This window comes from Numida meleagris, chromosome Z (assembly GCF_002078875.1).
Source record: "Numida meleagris isolate 19003 breed g44 Domestic line chromosome Z, NumMel1.0, whole genome shotgun sequence".
In the NCBI taxonomy this organism is placed as follows: domain Eukaryota; kingdom Metazoa; phylum Chordata; class Aves; order Galliformes; family Numididae; genus Numida; species Numida meleagris.
The window spans coordinates 37,926,007-37,943,131 of NC_034438.1; the positions used below are offsets into that span (position 1 = coordinate 37,926,007).

Sequence of the window (17,125 nt, forward strand, 5' to 3'; positions counted from 1 at the left end):
AAAAAGAGACTTTTCAAATTAATAGGATGTCAGCATTCTTTCATTATTTAATACTGTGCTCGTCAACAGGAAAGAAAGGCATACACTTCTCCTGAACATTCTCAGCATCCCTGGAAAGCTTAAGATGCCAGCTAGTTGAAAAAAAAAAAAAACAAAAAAAACAGCTAACATGAGGTATATTTGCTTGGCCAAAGGTCAGTAGTCCATTTAGTCATGTGCTCTCTTGTAACTTGCTGTAAAAGAGATGAGATACATGGGCTCAGAAATCTGCTGTAGACTTTACTGAGTGCTGGTGCAACTCCCCAAGGGTTTCAGAAAGCAGAATGGAGGTTGCTTTGTCTGCTGACAAGCACAGAGAAAATAAATGTATAATAGGTAATACAAGATTAAATATTATTTCTTGTGTACATCGTACTACATTACAGATATTTTTTTTTCCTAGGGAAAGGTCACTAGAAAATAGGCTAGACCTCTTAAAAAGCAATATGCATTTTATTCTTTTTGCAAAGCAGTTTGGAAGTGAACCACTAGTTTTGCCAAAAGCAATTGCTGTGCATTAATATTAAACATGATCTAATGAAGGCAGAAGTCGTTTTGGGAAAACATTAAGAACAGCACAGGCATCTCCTGAATTATAAGTTTATGGTTGAGAGAAACAGCACAATGAAAATATAGGCACTTCTCCTGTTGAGGTTTTGCTCCATGACCTGCAAAAATAAAGGACAGAGAAAAAGGGAAAAGCAACACCTCCTCACAGAAAGTATACTTCGACATCCTCTGCCCCCCTCCCCCCTTCCTATCTCCCTTCCCTCCACTCTCCTCCAAAAAAAAAAAACCAAAAAAAAACACTACAAATCAAACCAGAACTACAAACAGACCCAAGCAAGCAGTCTAAGAGACAGCAGTCTCTGTTGTAATTAACAGTAAAGCCACAAACTGGAATAAAATGCAATTTGGGGGCAGTACTGTGTCTAAGAAAACTGTTTCCATGCATAATAAAAATACCTTTTCAAACAACTACAGCATTTGTTGCAGTTTAAAATGCCCCCTTCTTTCTCACATGTATCCTAGAGATGAGCCAGTTAGGGAACATGTGAGTCATTTGACCAAAGTACAAGACAGAACAGAAAAAAAATTGGCATCATCCCTGAAATGCCCTAAAAGGGCATTTCTCAGCATTAGCCTGGGTGGTCACGGTAACAAAGTAGTCTTCTCTACCCAAAGTCAGACTGCCCCACCAGGGCACAGAGACTTCTACTGTGCAGTGAGTAACCAGCAAAAGCAAGTTCACATTTAAAAAATTGCTGGTGCTCTTTCTGTAAATCTCTCCCTGTTTACATGTTGCAGTCTGCACCTTGTGGCATCCTTCAAAGTTTTATACAAATAAACATAAGGAGGTATTTTTAAGAGTGCGCTGATCCAAGATACCTGACAGTGAGTGCTTGGAAACGCATCCTTGCCAGCTGGCTGCCATAAAAAATGCAATGATTCAGCAGTTTAATGGATCTGAATTTTAGCAACAGCCCCCTTGTAAACATCTCCAGGGAAATAAAATAATACAGGCCCAAGACTCTGGCAGGTTCCATAATTCTTTGTTTCTGGCACAAATCCAGGAACAGAGCAAGCTCTAACTCGACAAATATGGCTGTACAGCACTATGACTCCCAAAGCAGGTTCTATTCAAAGCCCAATGGTAGAATTAACTTATACCACGCCTGTTGAGCAAAGATATCAGGAAAGCACTCATCTTCCAAACAACAACAAAAAAAATTAAGACTTTAAATATTAAACCACCTAAATCAATAGTGCTCAGTTTCACAACATACATCTTCTGTCAATTTTTTTCAAGTAGTACAGTAGGTGAAGTTTGTTCAAAGTTAAAATATACAGGTTTTGAATATCTGCTCCTGTTATTAAAATCAACTAATTGCAAACAGACTGTGACAATGAAACTCGAAAAAGAGACAAAGAATGAAACTATCACAGCCACTGCACAGTAATTACTAAAACATGAGATATTTGTATTATCTTACAAGTCTTCTACCAACATACTCACCAGAAAGCCAGAAAATGAAAGATGATTTCCTGCTCAGACACCCAAATGCAGGGGCTTGGATCTATCAGCTGTTCAGTGAAAACAAAATCCTAATTCTTATCACTTTGATTACCACTTTCTTTCTCTGTTTCTGAAACTCCCTCAAAACCGATACATAAAAAAAATACAGAGAGAGGTTTCCACTGAAAGTAATATAACCAAGTGGGAAAAACAGAGCAGGGTTCTTTCCACTGTTCCTACACCTGTGGAGTATCACCAGAGATTGGGATTATCCTGCTAAACCAAAAGGCGTCCAGCTTCTACACAAGCCTTCTCTAAAAGCAAGAGTGAAGTCATCACTCCCATTTCCTGTGCTCGCAGGTGAGATGAATTTCAAAATCACTGTTAAGGTCAAGGACTTTAGCCACCATACAAACAGAGAAACATAAAAACTAGATGGGATGGGTCATATTTATCTTTTATCTTCAGATTTTTTTGTAGATTGATCTGATATCTACATACATTTATATCTAGGAATAATTTTTTCTGCTTCCAAAACCAGTAGTGGGATTCATTGGCTATTCTAAATTTGTAGTGAAAAGTGCTCAAGTACCAAAAATCTATTCTCTTTTAGGAGAAACATAAGATTTGTGATACTGCTTAACCTTCTGCATACTCAAATTGCATTGCTGGTAGAACTAGCAAGACATCAAGGCACAAGTACAGCTCTAGTTATATAGGCTTGGTCAGTCCCTTCTCTTACTATGCAAGTGAAGGTATCCAGTGCCCCATATATTCACTGAATTCTGCAAACACTCTACTACACTACTGAACACAATAATAAAAATGTACTTACTAATTTTAAAATATCTATACATATTACCTACTATATCCCTTAAAACTGGAAGTGTTACCTCTAATGCAAACATTTTCAGTACTTCTTTAATTTTAATTAAAACTACAGAGCCAAAACATGTGGACGCTTATTACCATGTACAGTACGTATGTACAGTTACCTATGTTCTTGCTGATTATTCAGAGCGCTGCTTCCTGACTATTTCTACCACCAAACAGGTGGTAGAGATTTCCAATTGCCCTTTTTGTTTTCCACCTCCAGAATCAATTATTACGCTTGGTCTTTTGCCTGGATTTCCTAGACAGCTACTCAATAGAAATTTGGAGCTTACAAAAAAATTTCACAGCAGGTTTACAAGAGCATATTAGCATGGAAAGGTTTTAAAAGAGCAGGTTAAATTCTGTTAGCTAGAACTTTCTCCATGGAAACACGAAAAAAGAATCTTTTTGTAATTTTTCAGAACATATTTGCTATCATAGCAATCAGTACAATAAGAAGTCAAGACTCCATTAGTTTCCAAAAGCATAGGCAAGATTTCATAATCCTCATTAAACATGTCCACATTCATTTCTTAAAAGGGTATTTAACAGCTGAATGCCAACTACATCCTAAAATCTTTAAAATTCATGAAGGAATACTAAAATTCAGTACCTAGCTTAAAGGCAACACTCCTTTCTAGCTCCAGCTTTATTTTCTGCTGCAGCACATAAACTGAAGAAACTAATGTAAATGATAGCTATGAAGACAAAAATTAAAATACTTCTTATTATTGAATTCCCATCCTCCATACTCTCTTGGGCAAATGATACTAAAGAAAAGAAGATATAATGAAGATTTGGTTACAGCATCTTTAAACAGTAGAAGTTCTGCATCATGCCATTAAAACATCATTGTACAAAAAGGTACCACCACCAGAAGAAAGTTTAACATGTAAATATTAGATTCCAACCCATATTGCTGTCCACAGGCAGGCAGCGCTGAGCTGCCAGCACAGCACAGCCCCTGGAATTGAAGAACTGCACAGCTCTTCTAGCTACCCAGCTGCTGTGTCGACAGTTCCATTTAATATTCTTGTCTAGTGATACAGCAAAGACCTCTCATGCCTATTTCTAAATGCACATTTTTAATATTCAATATAATGTTACTCTTTAACAAACTCTTTACTCCCTGCTTCTTTTATGGAGCTTCCTGTGGTCTTTAAAGGGATTGTTAACCAAAGAATGGATCACACTCTTTCTGCATGAGCAGATTCAGAAACACTCCATTAAACCTTTCAGTATTTAATATAAAGAGTAATCTCTCACCTCTGAGGAGATAAGCCAGTTGCTGAGTGATTAACTCTGGTGCTTCTTGAAGAATCTCTTTTACTACTAAAGAGGAAGAAGACGCTTGTAACTCCAGGCTGCCATCACATTGCTCATCTGGATTGATGACTTTGACAACAGCTGATTCCAAACTTTTATCCTCACTATCAAATAAATTTAAAAAATATATTTTTTTTCTGTCTAGCTGCTGAGACAACCAAGTTAAACATAAAAACTTTTAAAAAAATTATAGACTGTAACATCACTATTATTCAAAATTTGCTATGAAGCCAAAACATGTTACAATCAAGTCCTCAAACTGTAATTTCAGAATGAAGATCCACAATGATTTTATCATCAAGTACTAAGGATTTAACTGTTTACAATTCCATTACCAAAATGTTTAAATTTAGTAATTTGAAAAAAAAAACTTTCTAAAAGTACTGAAAATTTCTCCCTTCATAAAAGGAAGATTTTGGAATTTCCCCATTGAATGTTTTGGGAACTTACAAAAGATCTTTATTTTGCATTAAAACACTTTCTGTTTCTGCTTTCAATAGTAACAACAAAGCCAAACTACATTTTACAATATCAAATGCTAGTCATAATTCTTTAGGAGGAAGAAAAAGGAGGGGATTGTAATAAACAAAAAGCAAATCTTATGGATTTTTTTTTGAGAAAATGTACTGAATTGCCAGCAGTTCTTAGAGCATCAATAGCTATGAGATTTACACATCTCTCATTTTAGATTTTCTCTACTTTTATTCCAATCTACAAACACCTCAGAGTAGGACAAAGCTGTTTTATTTTTTCTTCCCCAGGCTGCATAGTTAATCTATAGCACAGGTCGAATGTTATTTATCTTAAATGAGGTTCTAAAGAGAGTTGGAAGCAAACAGCGCTCTTCACACTGCGCAAGAGAGGCAGACCACTATAAAGAAGCTCCCTATGTTCACCATTGGCTTATAAAGTTTCCTGCTTAAGTAATATGGTCTCCCACAGAGCAACTCAGCCTCTGGCATGGAGGACATTTTGAGAAAAATGCTGTACTTTGTAAGGATTTCAATAATCTAGCAGCCATACAGAAATCACAGACGATATAAAAGTAGAATATGATCTGTTGCTAGCTACATTTATAACAATTTCCATTCAGCATTAGTTTTATTTAAAGCCAGTGTTGCCTCTGACGTAAACGTCTCAAATTTTTGTCTGTCTTTAGGAGGATCTTAACAGCACATACACTTGCTGTTGTTGTGGCCATCTCCAAAACAACGTAAGGGCTTTAATTCTTTTAGTGAAAGCTACCTAAGAAGCAGGAAAAAAAAAAGATATTGTATTTACTGGTCACAAGAAATCTTAAGACTATTTAAAATACCTACTCTAACCTATGTGAAAATACAAGTTGTCTTAAAAAGGATCAGTCAAAAGTGATGGAACAATTATTGCTTTGGTGTATATATTGAACATAATCACAGAATCATAATGAGAGAGAAAATGCTGTTGGTTTTTTTTGCTGTGCTAACATATCAATGTGATTTCAGAAAAAATATAAAATATAATTTTTAAAATAGCTCAAACCCAGCAAGCCATCTTCTTGTATATAAAATTCAATACCTTGTCAGCATGTTGCTGTTTGTAAGTGTTAACGACAACTTCCCTTCAGCATTCAGCTGATGTAAATTGATTTCATCTCGGAAGATATGGAATGACTCTGGGATATTTAGCTCCTCCAATATAAACCTTGTCTCTGTGAAGTAGCTGAAGTCTCTTCTTGGTATATTTAGGACCGGTAAGCAAAGAACATCAGGAGGACTGACCTGTAATACACATGTGTATTTGTGAGAGTTGCATGAAATAAGGTTCAACATTAATTAATCATGTTTTACCAGACGAAGAAATTAGAAACTTTGCATTTTCTGTTAAATTTTGTCCTTTTACTTCATTCTTTATAAACCATCCTTCGCTCTTTTAATTTGTAATTTTCTGCGTGCTCCTCCTGCAGAACTGCTGCAAAATGAGGAAGAAGAAAAAATGATGTATTATCTTCTGAAAATCTCAATTAAGTTTTTCAGGAAAAGATTATGCTTTATTCAAAATTCTGTAAATGCAAATTGACAACATTTTAATTCATGAGAACCCTGTTTAAAAAACCCTGATAGTTTAGCCAAACTCTGCCTTTCAAACTTGACTGATTTTGCATTTGTGACACTGGATGGGTATGAAGAGCTAGAAACATCTACATTTAGACAAATTACTTTACTTCTCTAAATAAACCCGTCTGTATGGAAGTCAGCAAAATAACATCCACTTGTGTAGGGCACAGAAATAATTCCTTTCACCTGAAGCTTTTTACAAAAAGTGGAGAAGATGTTAAATACAATATTCTTTGACTCTGGTTGTTAAGACATCAAATTCTTCAGGTCATGGTATGTCTTTTACAATATGCACACAGAATGCTAAGCACAACAGAACTGCAAACAGTACAGACTTACAATTGCAACTTCTGAGACAAAAACTAAAAAAGATGTATGATCCATCCAGGAATCAACAACTTAATAAAAGCAGTCACCTAAAGATCTGTAATTTATACTGCATATTTGTTCATGTAATCCCTTCTAGCACAGAGGTTTTTATGGGATGTCTTAATTGACTTAATAGCAAGATGTCTGTAACAAAGAAAATCCTCTGGTTTTTTTTTTCATTACCTTGTCTAAAAAGTAGGCATAGGCCACAGCAGAAATAAGAGAGTCCAAATCACAGGATTTACTTCCAAGAACAACGTGTACTTTCTCCAGGTGTTTGTTCCGGTTCTGTAACACATGAGAAGACAACTGCCATCAGTGACTATGTAAAACAAATTCCAGTCACCAGGAATCTTCAAAAGACACATTAAATGACCAGGTATTGTCCTTAGCTGCAACACTGTTTTTCACAGTTTGTTCAAAGGATTTTGAGTTTCATAAAAGATGTAGTTCGGAACTCAAGGAGTAACCTGACTGAACTCCGCTTAGCAGCAAAGCAACAGATAAGCACTTTCATGTGTATGTGGAAAAAGACCCTAGAAACAGATCTCATAAGAAAAGCAAACACAGAGAGTGTGGAAATACACACATAAAACTATACACATCTGGTTTTACTTTTCCCTGTTTTCATTGTTTGGCTGAAATCAGTAAACAGACAAAGTAATAACTTTGTAAATAACTTCATCTTCGATCTTCAGAAGCTGGAAACACTGAGTGAAGCACTGACAATTTTGAGCTTTCCTCACTGCCAACAGGGAGCCTGTTCTGCACTTAATCAAATTAGAGCCTTCCAAACACCAGGAAAAGAACAATTGCATGAAGTGAAAATATTACAGAGAAGTGTCTTCTTCGTAACCAGACACACGTATAAAATGTAAGATGATGTTTTTTCTCTCGTGTATGTTACTAAAGTTAGGCTAGCTCCACGGAAACATTCCAATTTCCATTTTTTTTTTTCTTTTTAATGAGCCATGCCTCGTAATTTGAGAAACCTATCTGACTGACACTAAGGTAGATACCTCAGAAACAAATACATGCAATCCAACATTTTTGCTGTCATTGTGTAAAGGTGGACATATTTTTTGTTATTTTGAATAAGAATTTTTCACTTTATCAAGTTAAAACTTAATCTTTCAATAGAATGATATAATTAGTATGTTATTCTCAATAATTATAGCCATGCAATTTTTTTTAAACTAAATTTTCTTCTCTGTCTAAATCTAAGGAAGAAACTGTTCTTCTTCCATTATATGGAACACAGCCATCAAGATACCTCTGGGTAATTAAACCAGGACAACTATTCTCTATTTCCTAAGCACTGGGAAGATTTTAACTACTTAAGACAGACGGCTTTCTGAAGTGCACAGAAAATGGAACAGATATGCTTATTTAAACTGTATGTCTTCATCAGTAGTAAACCCTCTTTACTTCTGCTCTTCTTTCATTCTTTTTGTTATACAGTTCTTGTCAGCATACATTTCTGACTAATTTGTCACGCTAAAGAATGAAAATAAAGCTCATGAGTTCACACTTTTTTTTTTTTCAAGTATTATTCAGGGAATACAAATCTTTTTTCTCCAGGCTCTTCAAAACTGCATAGCAAACAACATTACATAGACAAGTAGGAAACTGAGCGTATGACAAATTGATTATTAAATCTATAGAGCTACTCAACTCTGAGTGCAAACAATATAAAAGAAGCCAACCCATCTAATGCTGTTCTGTATGTACATATTCTCTACCTATAAATTACTTGCTTCCTGTTTCTCATATTCCATGAAACACTACCTCATATAGAACTAGCAAGGATATCCAACAGTAATCTGAGTTTCAGTGATGAGTGTCAGACCTATTCATCAGGCATATTACCGTCTTCTCTGGAAAAAATAGGAAATTTTTGGTCCCATCTCTAGAATTTGTTCTGTAGCACTCACAAGCACTAAAATCTGTACACCTGTTTGTACAACTCAGATGTTCACAATAACTTTTTCACAGAGGTACACTGCAATCTTAAAACCAGAAGAAATTGTATAAGGAGAACTACCAAAGATGGAAGAATCACTCTGTCTTCACAACTGTATAAAGCTCTCACATTATATATACATATATATATATTTTAAAAAGCATATTTCACTCAGTTGCATGAGGTATCACATCCAAGTGCTCTCCTAACTCTTGGAGTTAAGAACGCGGACAAAATAATTACAAGAAAATAAAGGAATTCCCAGATCAAAAGCTTATGAACCCTACACTTCTGAAGAAATAAGAAAAGCACTGCTCTGAAGAGTAAATTATAAAAGAGAATACAGTAGAGCAAGAAACCTCAGGAGACCATCTCTTTTTCATTATCCGAACAGGTCAACTAGCTACCCACTAACTGAATTTTTATTTTTGAACTCTATTTCAACACAAATGAACCAGAAAAGACTGTGGAAGGACAGGCATTTCCTCAATCTGTCCTCAAGAGCTTAACAAGAAATCAGAGATAGAGCTTATCAGCTGTTTTATTTGTTTGACTTTTTATTTTTATTTTTTTAATACAGTACAATATTTTTTTAATAGCAGTACAAAGATTAGCAGCAAGAGAGTGTATTTTTCTGTTCAGGCTGTTAACGTACTTCATTTCTGAACAACTGCCAGCTTCTTCCAGAGAATTTCTCCCTAAAACACTCAGATATGCAGTAGAGGCAACCTAGAGACTACTGCCAACGTTTTCTCAAAGGAAACGGAACAGAAAGGAACTTTCTGAAGGTGTTCAAGGGAGTTCTGTTGCACACAGCCATTCTCAGGCCACTCCAGAGAGGACATGCTTTTGCTTCATGCATGACAGTCAGTTCTTTTAATGACAGTACCTCTCCCTGAGTAAGAATTTGTTCACTTGCACAAAACTACCAGACTTTGCTTTCTAATCTCTCATTTGTGGCATTTAGCAAAGTGGTTTTTGTTTTTTTTTTTCAATGAGATTTTTCTAATAGAATAGAACAGTTATTCTGTTAATAGTAAAATACAAAGTAAGTTTCTAAGCTGTTTTATACTAAATAGAGAAGAAAAATCCTTTCTCTATTTCTTAAATTATCCCACATTACTGAATATATTTACACACATTTATATATCTATATTTACTTAACAAAATTTTATTTCTAGACACTTTCCTTTTTCATGCTTTAAAATAATGCTGCTATTGCAAAGATGATGGATGGATGGTTTTCTTTGGATTTCGTTTGTTTTTCTGTGATTTTATTCCATTAGGTAATAGGCAACAGAAGTCTCAGTACTTTTCTAGCTCTGTTCTTGGCAAAGAGACGTTCTCGGTATACTAATATCACATTTGATGAAAATGTATTTGCATTTCACAGATTTTAAGTTTAAATTGGACAGTGCAAAACATGAAAGAAAGTCTATGCTTCATATTCCAATGATGTAAGACACACTGATGAAAGAGAAAATTGATGGTGCCCAACTTGTTTCTCAGGCAGGAAGACTTTTTTTCACTTAAAAAATAGTGAAATCACACATTTTGAAGAGGGTTTTTTATAATAACAAATTGAGCCTCGCCAAACTAGCAATTAATAATGTAATAAATTAATATCAATTGAACTGTAGAATAAGTTTGGCTACTTTGTTCGTATAGTTCTGGAAACTCAGAAATGGAGCATAACAGAAGAGAAAACAACATAAAATATTACTCTTAACTATTACCAGAAATCACAACTTAGCCAGAAGATGTTTGCTATTATTTTTCTAAATGAAATTCTCAATTTTCTAAAGAAATATTCTTATCCACACAAGTAATCTGTTCACCTTAGAGAAATCTATTTCTAGAAAACAGTAGAAATTTGGTATGCTATAGACTGGGGTTCCAGACAGCCTGCACCAGTTACAGTTAGAAGTCCCATCCTAGTATTTACATTCACACAGAATACACTCTACTGTTAGAGGTGAAGTTAATGGGAGGGTTAGAAACACAAGGCTAAGCAGCAGCTCCCCTGCACCCAGTGGTGGCACTCCAGTCCATAGCACAGGAGTCACAGTTTGAGAGCTGAAACATACAAGGGCCAAGGACATCCAAGGGGAAGAACATAAACAGGTGCCTGCTCTCCCTAATCCCTGTCAGTATATAAATACTGAATTACTTACCTTCTCATTCCCCAGTGATTACCACTAAAATAATTCAAGTAATAAATAAAAATCACACTTGTACAGTCTATTCACATGGACAACTCCCAACGTCTTTAGTATTTCAGATGGGTATTCATCCAACGCCAGAATCACAGGCAATATTTTCATATTCAGTGAGATTACTCAGACAGCTAGACATTCTATTTTAACATAAGAAACATTTTTGTACCAAAAGCACAGATACTTTATCAAAAGCCAAGTGATGACTGGTGTTAAGCTTGAGCAGGATTAAATACTGTTTTAGCCTGTGAGGGACAGACAGCTTCAGATCTGTGCATTAGGTAAAAGATCAGCTCTGCCAAACTGCAAGTAACTCATCTCAGCACAAATGCGTGCTGACAATCAATTCTGTACACAGGACCACGAAAACAATTTTTTTTAAACTTTATCTGATATCAGCATCTTAGAAGTTGTATAAGTCAGTATTCATAGCAAGACTGCTTACTCAGCCTGTCATTATTGGCAAAAAGATACCATCATCCATGGGTGAAACAAATCAGGAGATGGTCTTTCAGGAATAACCATGCCTTGACATAATATGGCTTACTACAACTTCTAAAGACATTAAAAACTAGCAAAAAGGGAGGTACTGACAGAACTGAGGCTGTAAGAAGAGGAATAATAGAACACATTGCTACAAAACTGCTTTCATATTGATTAAAATAAACCATTTTTTCCATCTCACAGGGCTTAAATATGAAATTATGTAAAATAGTATAAACATAATACTACGTAAAACAATTCCTCCCTGAAACATGCTGCATTTTGGGTATATCTGGAAGAAAAATGCCCTTGTTTAGTGCAACAAGGCTTGTGAAGGGCTTGGAGAAGATGCCGTACAAGGAGCGACTAAAGGAAGTGGGGCTGTTTAGTCTGGGGAAGAGGAGGCTGAGGGGAGACCTCATTGCTCTCTTCAAAGACCTGAAAGGTGATTGCAGTGAGAGTGGGATTGGTCTCTTCTCACTGGTGACAGGTGACAGGACAAGGGGAAATGGCCTCAAACTGCGCCAGGGGAGGTTTAGGTTGGATATGAGGAAAAACTTCTTTCCAGAAAGGGTTGTTAAGCACTGGAACAGGCTCCCCAGGGAGGAGGTTGAGTCACCATCCCTGAATGTGTTTAAAAACCATCTGGATGTGGTGCTCAGGGACATGATTTAGCAGTGGGTTGTTAGGGTAGTATGGTTAGGTTGCGGTTGGACTTGATAATCTTGAAGGTCTTTTCCAACCTGAGTAATTCTATGATTCTATGAAAATATGCTGCCCCTCACAACTTTCACATCAAATGACAGTTTTCAAAGAGCACATAAAAGAAATGGCATTCTGCAGCTCAGATGACATCTTCAACTCTGATGGACCTATGTGGAAAGCTTCCTTTCTTAAGTTGGTGGCAGCTCTTCCGAGGCTGGAGGAACTGTATCCTCAGCTTTGATGGCTCATTCAGAAACCAACACAAAACTAACATGAGCTAATGTCTACTGTGATTTGATTTCCTAGAAGATCAAGGAATAATATAGACTTTCTCTTGGCAATCCTCAGATACTCTTTTAAAGAACAGAAATACCATTCTTTTTTTTGCCTTTTCTGATCTCTGCTCTTCTTTTCCCTAAGCATAATTTTATTATCCTCCTTCTCTCACAAGTCCAAGATATTTAACTTCACCAGCATTTCCTCCTTCCATGTGCAACTCCCTAAGTCACTTTTTAATATCCTAGTGCTACTTACTATTAGTAACCTCCCAAAAAGTATGTTCTCCATAAAAGTAAAGCACACTCTCCCAGCTTCAAAGACTGCTTTCTCTTCCATTGGACCTAACTAGTATGTGTATTCTACTGCTCATCAAATAGCTAAGAGAAACACAGGCACAAGGATGTGAGGCTTCCTCCTCCATGACAGCAAAACTTCCGACATGACCTATCCTGCCAAGCAAAGATTTCAGTAGAGAAGCCCAGAGTCAGGCAAGAGAAGCTTTAGATTCATAAACTCTGTGAGGTTTAGCTGCAGCATGACTGTAAGAAGTGATAACTCCTACACGTACCACAGCTAACTTTCAGAGGAATTGTGACTTCTCAGTCTAAGAAGACAAACATTTTAAAGGTTGATGATGATGAAACCAGAACTCATAACTTAAGCTATAAAGGACACCATCTATCTCTCTTACTGTTGATGGGTTTCGTTCAGTTTGATTAATTGTAAACTGTAAAATGCATAAACACTCGTTGTCTGAAATAAAATGAGTTAAGGAAACAATGTGTCATTCTCAGAGGGCATCACTCAGGATAACTCAGTTCGGATCAGACCTGCACAGATCAATACTCAATCACACTCACAAAATCACACTCACAAAATAAGCATCAAGCTACTTCTGTAATCTAGTAAGAGATCTCTTGTAATACTTTGCTGTGGTGAAGTAAGTCTGGTATCTACCCAGTTTTGTTGTCTTTAATCACATACAAGCTCTAGTATGGCAACTGTGTCTTTATGAACCTGTGATCAAAAACATAGTTTATTGCTTCCTAGCTGCATTAAAAAGCTGACTCATTCAAAACTACTGCATATACTGGTAACCACATTTGCAAAAACTTTGTCTAGGCTATATTGCGACAGTGACTCATCAAATTATACTACCTCGGTGAAAGAAAACATTCTTTTTTTTTCTGTTAAAATAGAAGGTGGAATGATCTTGAAATATAAGAAATCCTGAACACTTTTTCTGGTATAAAGCAGGAATCCCTGCTGGGTCAAGTAAAAAGAAAAATTGTTTCTTTCCCATCCCCTTCATACACACGCATCCACCCAGTAACACACAGTCTTGCTTTCTATTTGCTTCAAATCTCACCACATCTTCTATCCTTCACCTCATCAGTACATTTTACTGCACAGGCTGATGGGGCAGTACCTGTCAAGAACTGTATTTCTTTGAAGGAAGAAGCTCTATGGCTCAACAGAAGCAAATAATAAAGAAGAAGGTGCATAGTCATATGCTAATACAGTGCCAGACACAACTCCGAAAGCTGCTCCACGCTTATTGCTGAAGCATTAACATGGCTAAGAGAACGTGCTCAGCTTTCATGGAGATGCATGTGAAAAAGCCTGGTTATCTGTAGCAATACTCAACTGAGATTTGGAGTCTTTTACTTAGATAAGAGGATTTTTCTACTATTCTGTAACTTTGGGATTGTACCTCCAATCCAGAGCTACAATTTTTCTAGTCATTTCAGAGTATATAATACATTTGCCTCATAATACCAGCCAGTGTTATATACCTCCATCAGTCTGAGGGTTTTTTAAGTTGATTATCCTTCTCTGTTGTCAAACAAACGGTTTGTAGCCAAGGCAAAGTTAATTTAATATTTTATGCCAAGTTCAAGTTACTTTAATATTTCATAAGTCTCTTCGCAAGAAAGCTTTATATTGACCTGAAAAAAAAGAAGATGGTCTGTCATCCCAGTAAGTATTTTGTTTTCTCTTACTTTTGAGGATAGAATATTACATTTATCATGTACGGCATATAATATATGTTGTACCTTACTGTAATAGTTATAAAACTGATATATAACTGATTCTTCCCAAGAGAATATAATTTAAAACATAAAATGTCAAGTGTGCCATATTTTTATCTTTGCCTGATGGATCTATATTGAACAAAATGGCTTTTACAAGAAACATCAGTACCACTGGCAGAATATAATATAATAAAACGGCAGTTGTCTAGATCCAGACCATATGCTTTTGTGGGGCAGATACTGACTTATAAAAGAAAGATAAGTGAAAGGGTCATAAAAATTCAAAGTAACTCTCAGGCAAGAATGGACAGGCATAAAATATCACTGTTGCACTGAATATTGTATTAAATATTTGTATGGAGTAAGATCTGTAAATGATTATGAAAAATAATTATTAATCTATAACAGAGACCAACAAAAGGTCTTCACACCTTTGCTGTTGTGCACATGCAACTTAGCTGGAGCCTAGCTGATATGCACATTTCACCAGGTTTTACCTGCACTGGTTTCTCTTATGGTGACTGCACTACACACACAAGTTGAACATAACCTTGCAAACAAGCATTAGTGGACTTATTTTAAAAGCTGTATTTAAGAGTTGAGAGCTTTCAACAAAGACTTTTATTTATTAAAAAAAAAAATGCTGTTTCCTAGAATTAAATTGTTCCACAGCAGTATGTTAATCCTTGAAAATTTATAACGGACATGAGGGCAGGCTAACTACTCAGCATGCCAGCTAGGAAAGGAAATCCACCCTAGAGCATTCCAGGAACTTTCCTTTCCAGTCATTTCTAATCAAGAATTGGGACCAACAAATTGCTGCTGAGAATTCAGTTCAGTACTGCTGCATCACCAACAAGCTCTGATTTGGAATTCTGCAGACAGACAAACTTTGGATTGTAAAAGAAATAATTCCTACCAATGAAAAATATCTACCGTCTTCTCATTTTGAACTGATTTTACAGAGTTTGTCTGCATGCAAGTCTGCTCTGACTGTTCTTGAAATATCTTCTAACTTATTTACCACATGCATTCATTCACATCATAGAATCACACAATATCCCAAGACAGAGGGGATCCTGAGTCCAAATCAAACCCTCTGTTTGACAGCATTGTTCAAATGCCTCCTGAACTGTCAGGTCATGACCACTGCCCTGGGCAGCCTGTTCCATGCCCACTGCCTTGAAGCAAAGAAGCTTCTCCTGGCCCCCAGCTGCCCCTCCCCTGACAGCTCCATTCCATTCCCTCAGGCCCTGTCGCTGTCACCAAAGAGCAGAGCTCAGAGGTGCTCTCTGCTCCCTGTGAGGAGCTGCAGCCACCACGAGGCCTCCTCTCAGCCTGCCCTGCTCTGGGCTGAACAGACCCAGGGACCTCAGTCGCTCCTCACACACTGTGCCCTGTAGACCCCTCACCATCTTCACAGCCCTCCTCTGGACACTCTCCAATGGTTTTATGCCATTCCTCTGTTGTGGCACCCAGAGGAGAGCAGACAGCCCCTCCCCTTGCCTGCTGGCAGTGCTGGGCCAGGTGCACCCCAGGTACAGTTGGCCCCTTGGGCTGCCAGGGCACACTGCTGGCTCACATTCAACTTGCCATCAGCCAGAGCCCCTAGAACCCTTACCACAGGGCTGCTCTCCAGACTCTCATCCCCCACTCTGTACGTATATTCAGGGCTGCACCATCCCAGGTGCAGAATTGGGCATTTGCTGTTGTTAAATTTCATATGATAGGTGATGATACAGCCCTCTAAATTTGTCGAAAACTCCATGCAAGGGCTCTCTACCATCAAGGGAACAGCTTCTTCTAATTTGGTTTAGTATCATCTGTGAAAATTTAGTATCATTGTGAAAATAAATATGAATAATGATACCTAGTGCCATTTTGGGAAAAAAAAAAGGGTGAGGTTGGAGAAAACATACGATCCATAGATGCTATTTAAATATCAAAAGAAGCATCACAGAATTAAAAACATCAATCAAAATTGTTGTCTTCTTTAAAAATTACGTTTATTCCATCAATTGGTTTGACACTGATTTTCCATCATGTTTATTAAGTTTTATACGTCACACTCCCTTGCTTCTTCAGATTTTTACTTTTAAGGACAGTTTTTGAGACACCATTTGTACTGGATCACAGATGTCAGTATTACCCAGTAATATCTGACTTTCAAAATGGATTACATAGGGGGTACACACACACACCCATGTTCACACACATTCCTAGAAACCTAACTTTTACACCATGTGTTTTGACCCTAGTTTTACTTCAGGAAAAAACTCCTTTTAAGCTAGACATCTTTAATATATTTTGCCTTCAGGAATTAAAAAAAAACTATGTTTTTATAAGAAGATAAGTAGATGAGGGGAGAAACTTATCCAAATGACCTCAGGCTCAATAAAGAGATCATACTGCCTTTTCTGCCAAGTCAAAACAGGATATACTCTACTATGGCTGAAAAAGGAAAATGTTCCCAGCAGAAGGATTTTTTAATCCTGAATCAGCAGTACTTCAACAGCCAGTCAATAAGATTTCCTATCAAAGAGACTAGTGAAGTAGAAAATCGTTTTATTTCGTTTTATGCTACACTAATCTGAACAACAAACGAGTTGTGCTCTCTGCATGACTAGCATTCTCACCTGATACCTGCACATCAGCAATGCATCACACAACAAATCAGCCTTGCAAAGAACAAGTGCTATTCATATTTCAGGTTATCTTTAGTTTCT

The 17,125-nt window shown here is 36.8% G+C and overlaps 1 protein-coding gene across 3 annotated transcripts in view; it reads right to left on the minus strand.

The window, feature by feature from the left end:
* PRUNE2 (prune homolog 2) overlaps nucleotides 1-17,125 on the minus strand; it is a 138,165-nt gene that overhangs the window by 99,866 nt on the left and 21,174 nt on the right. For 2 of the 3 annotated variants that reach the window (XM_021380677.1, XM_021380675.1), the window contains exons 2-4: nucleotides 6,901-7,005; nucleotides 5,810-6,012; nucleotides 4,196-4,359 (exon numbers count right to left, since the gene is read on the minus strand). In XM_021380677.1, the coding sequence (XP_021236352.1) occupies nucleotides 4,196-4,359; nucleotides 5,810-6,012; nucleotides 6,901-7,005 (472 nt within the window). Of the gene's footprint in view, nucleotides 1-4,195; nucleotides 4,360-5,809; nucleotides 6,013-6,900; nucleotides 7,006-14,159; nucleotides 14,288-17,125 lie in introns of those variants that run through there. The other variant, XM_021380676.1, reaches the window with a different exon arrangement.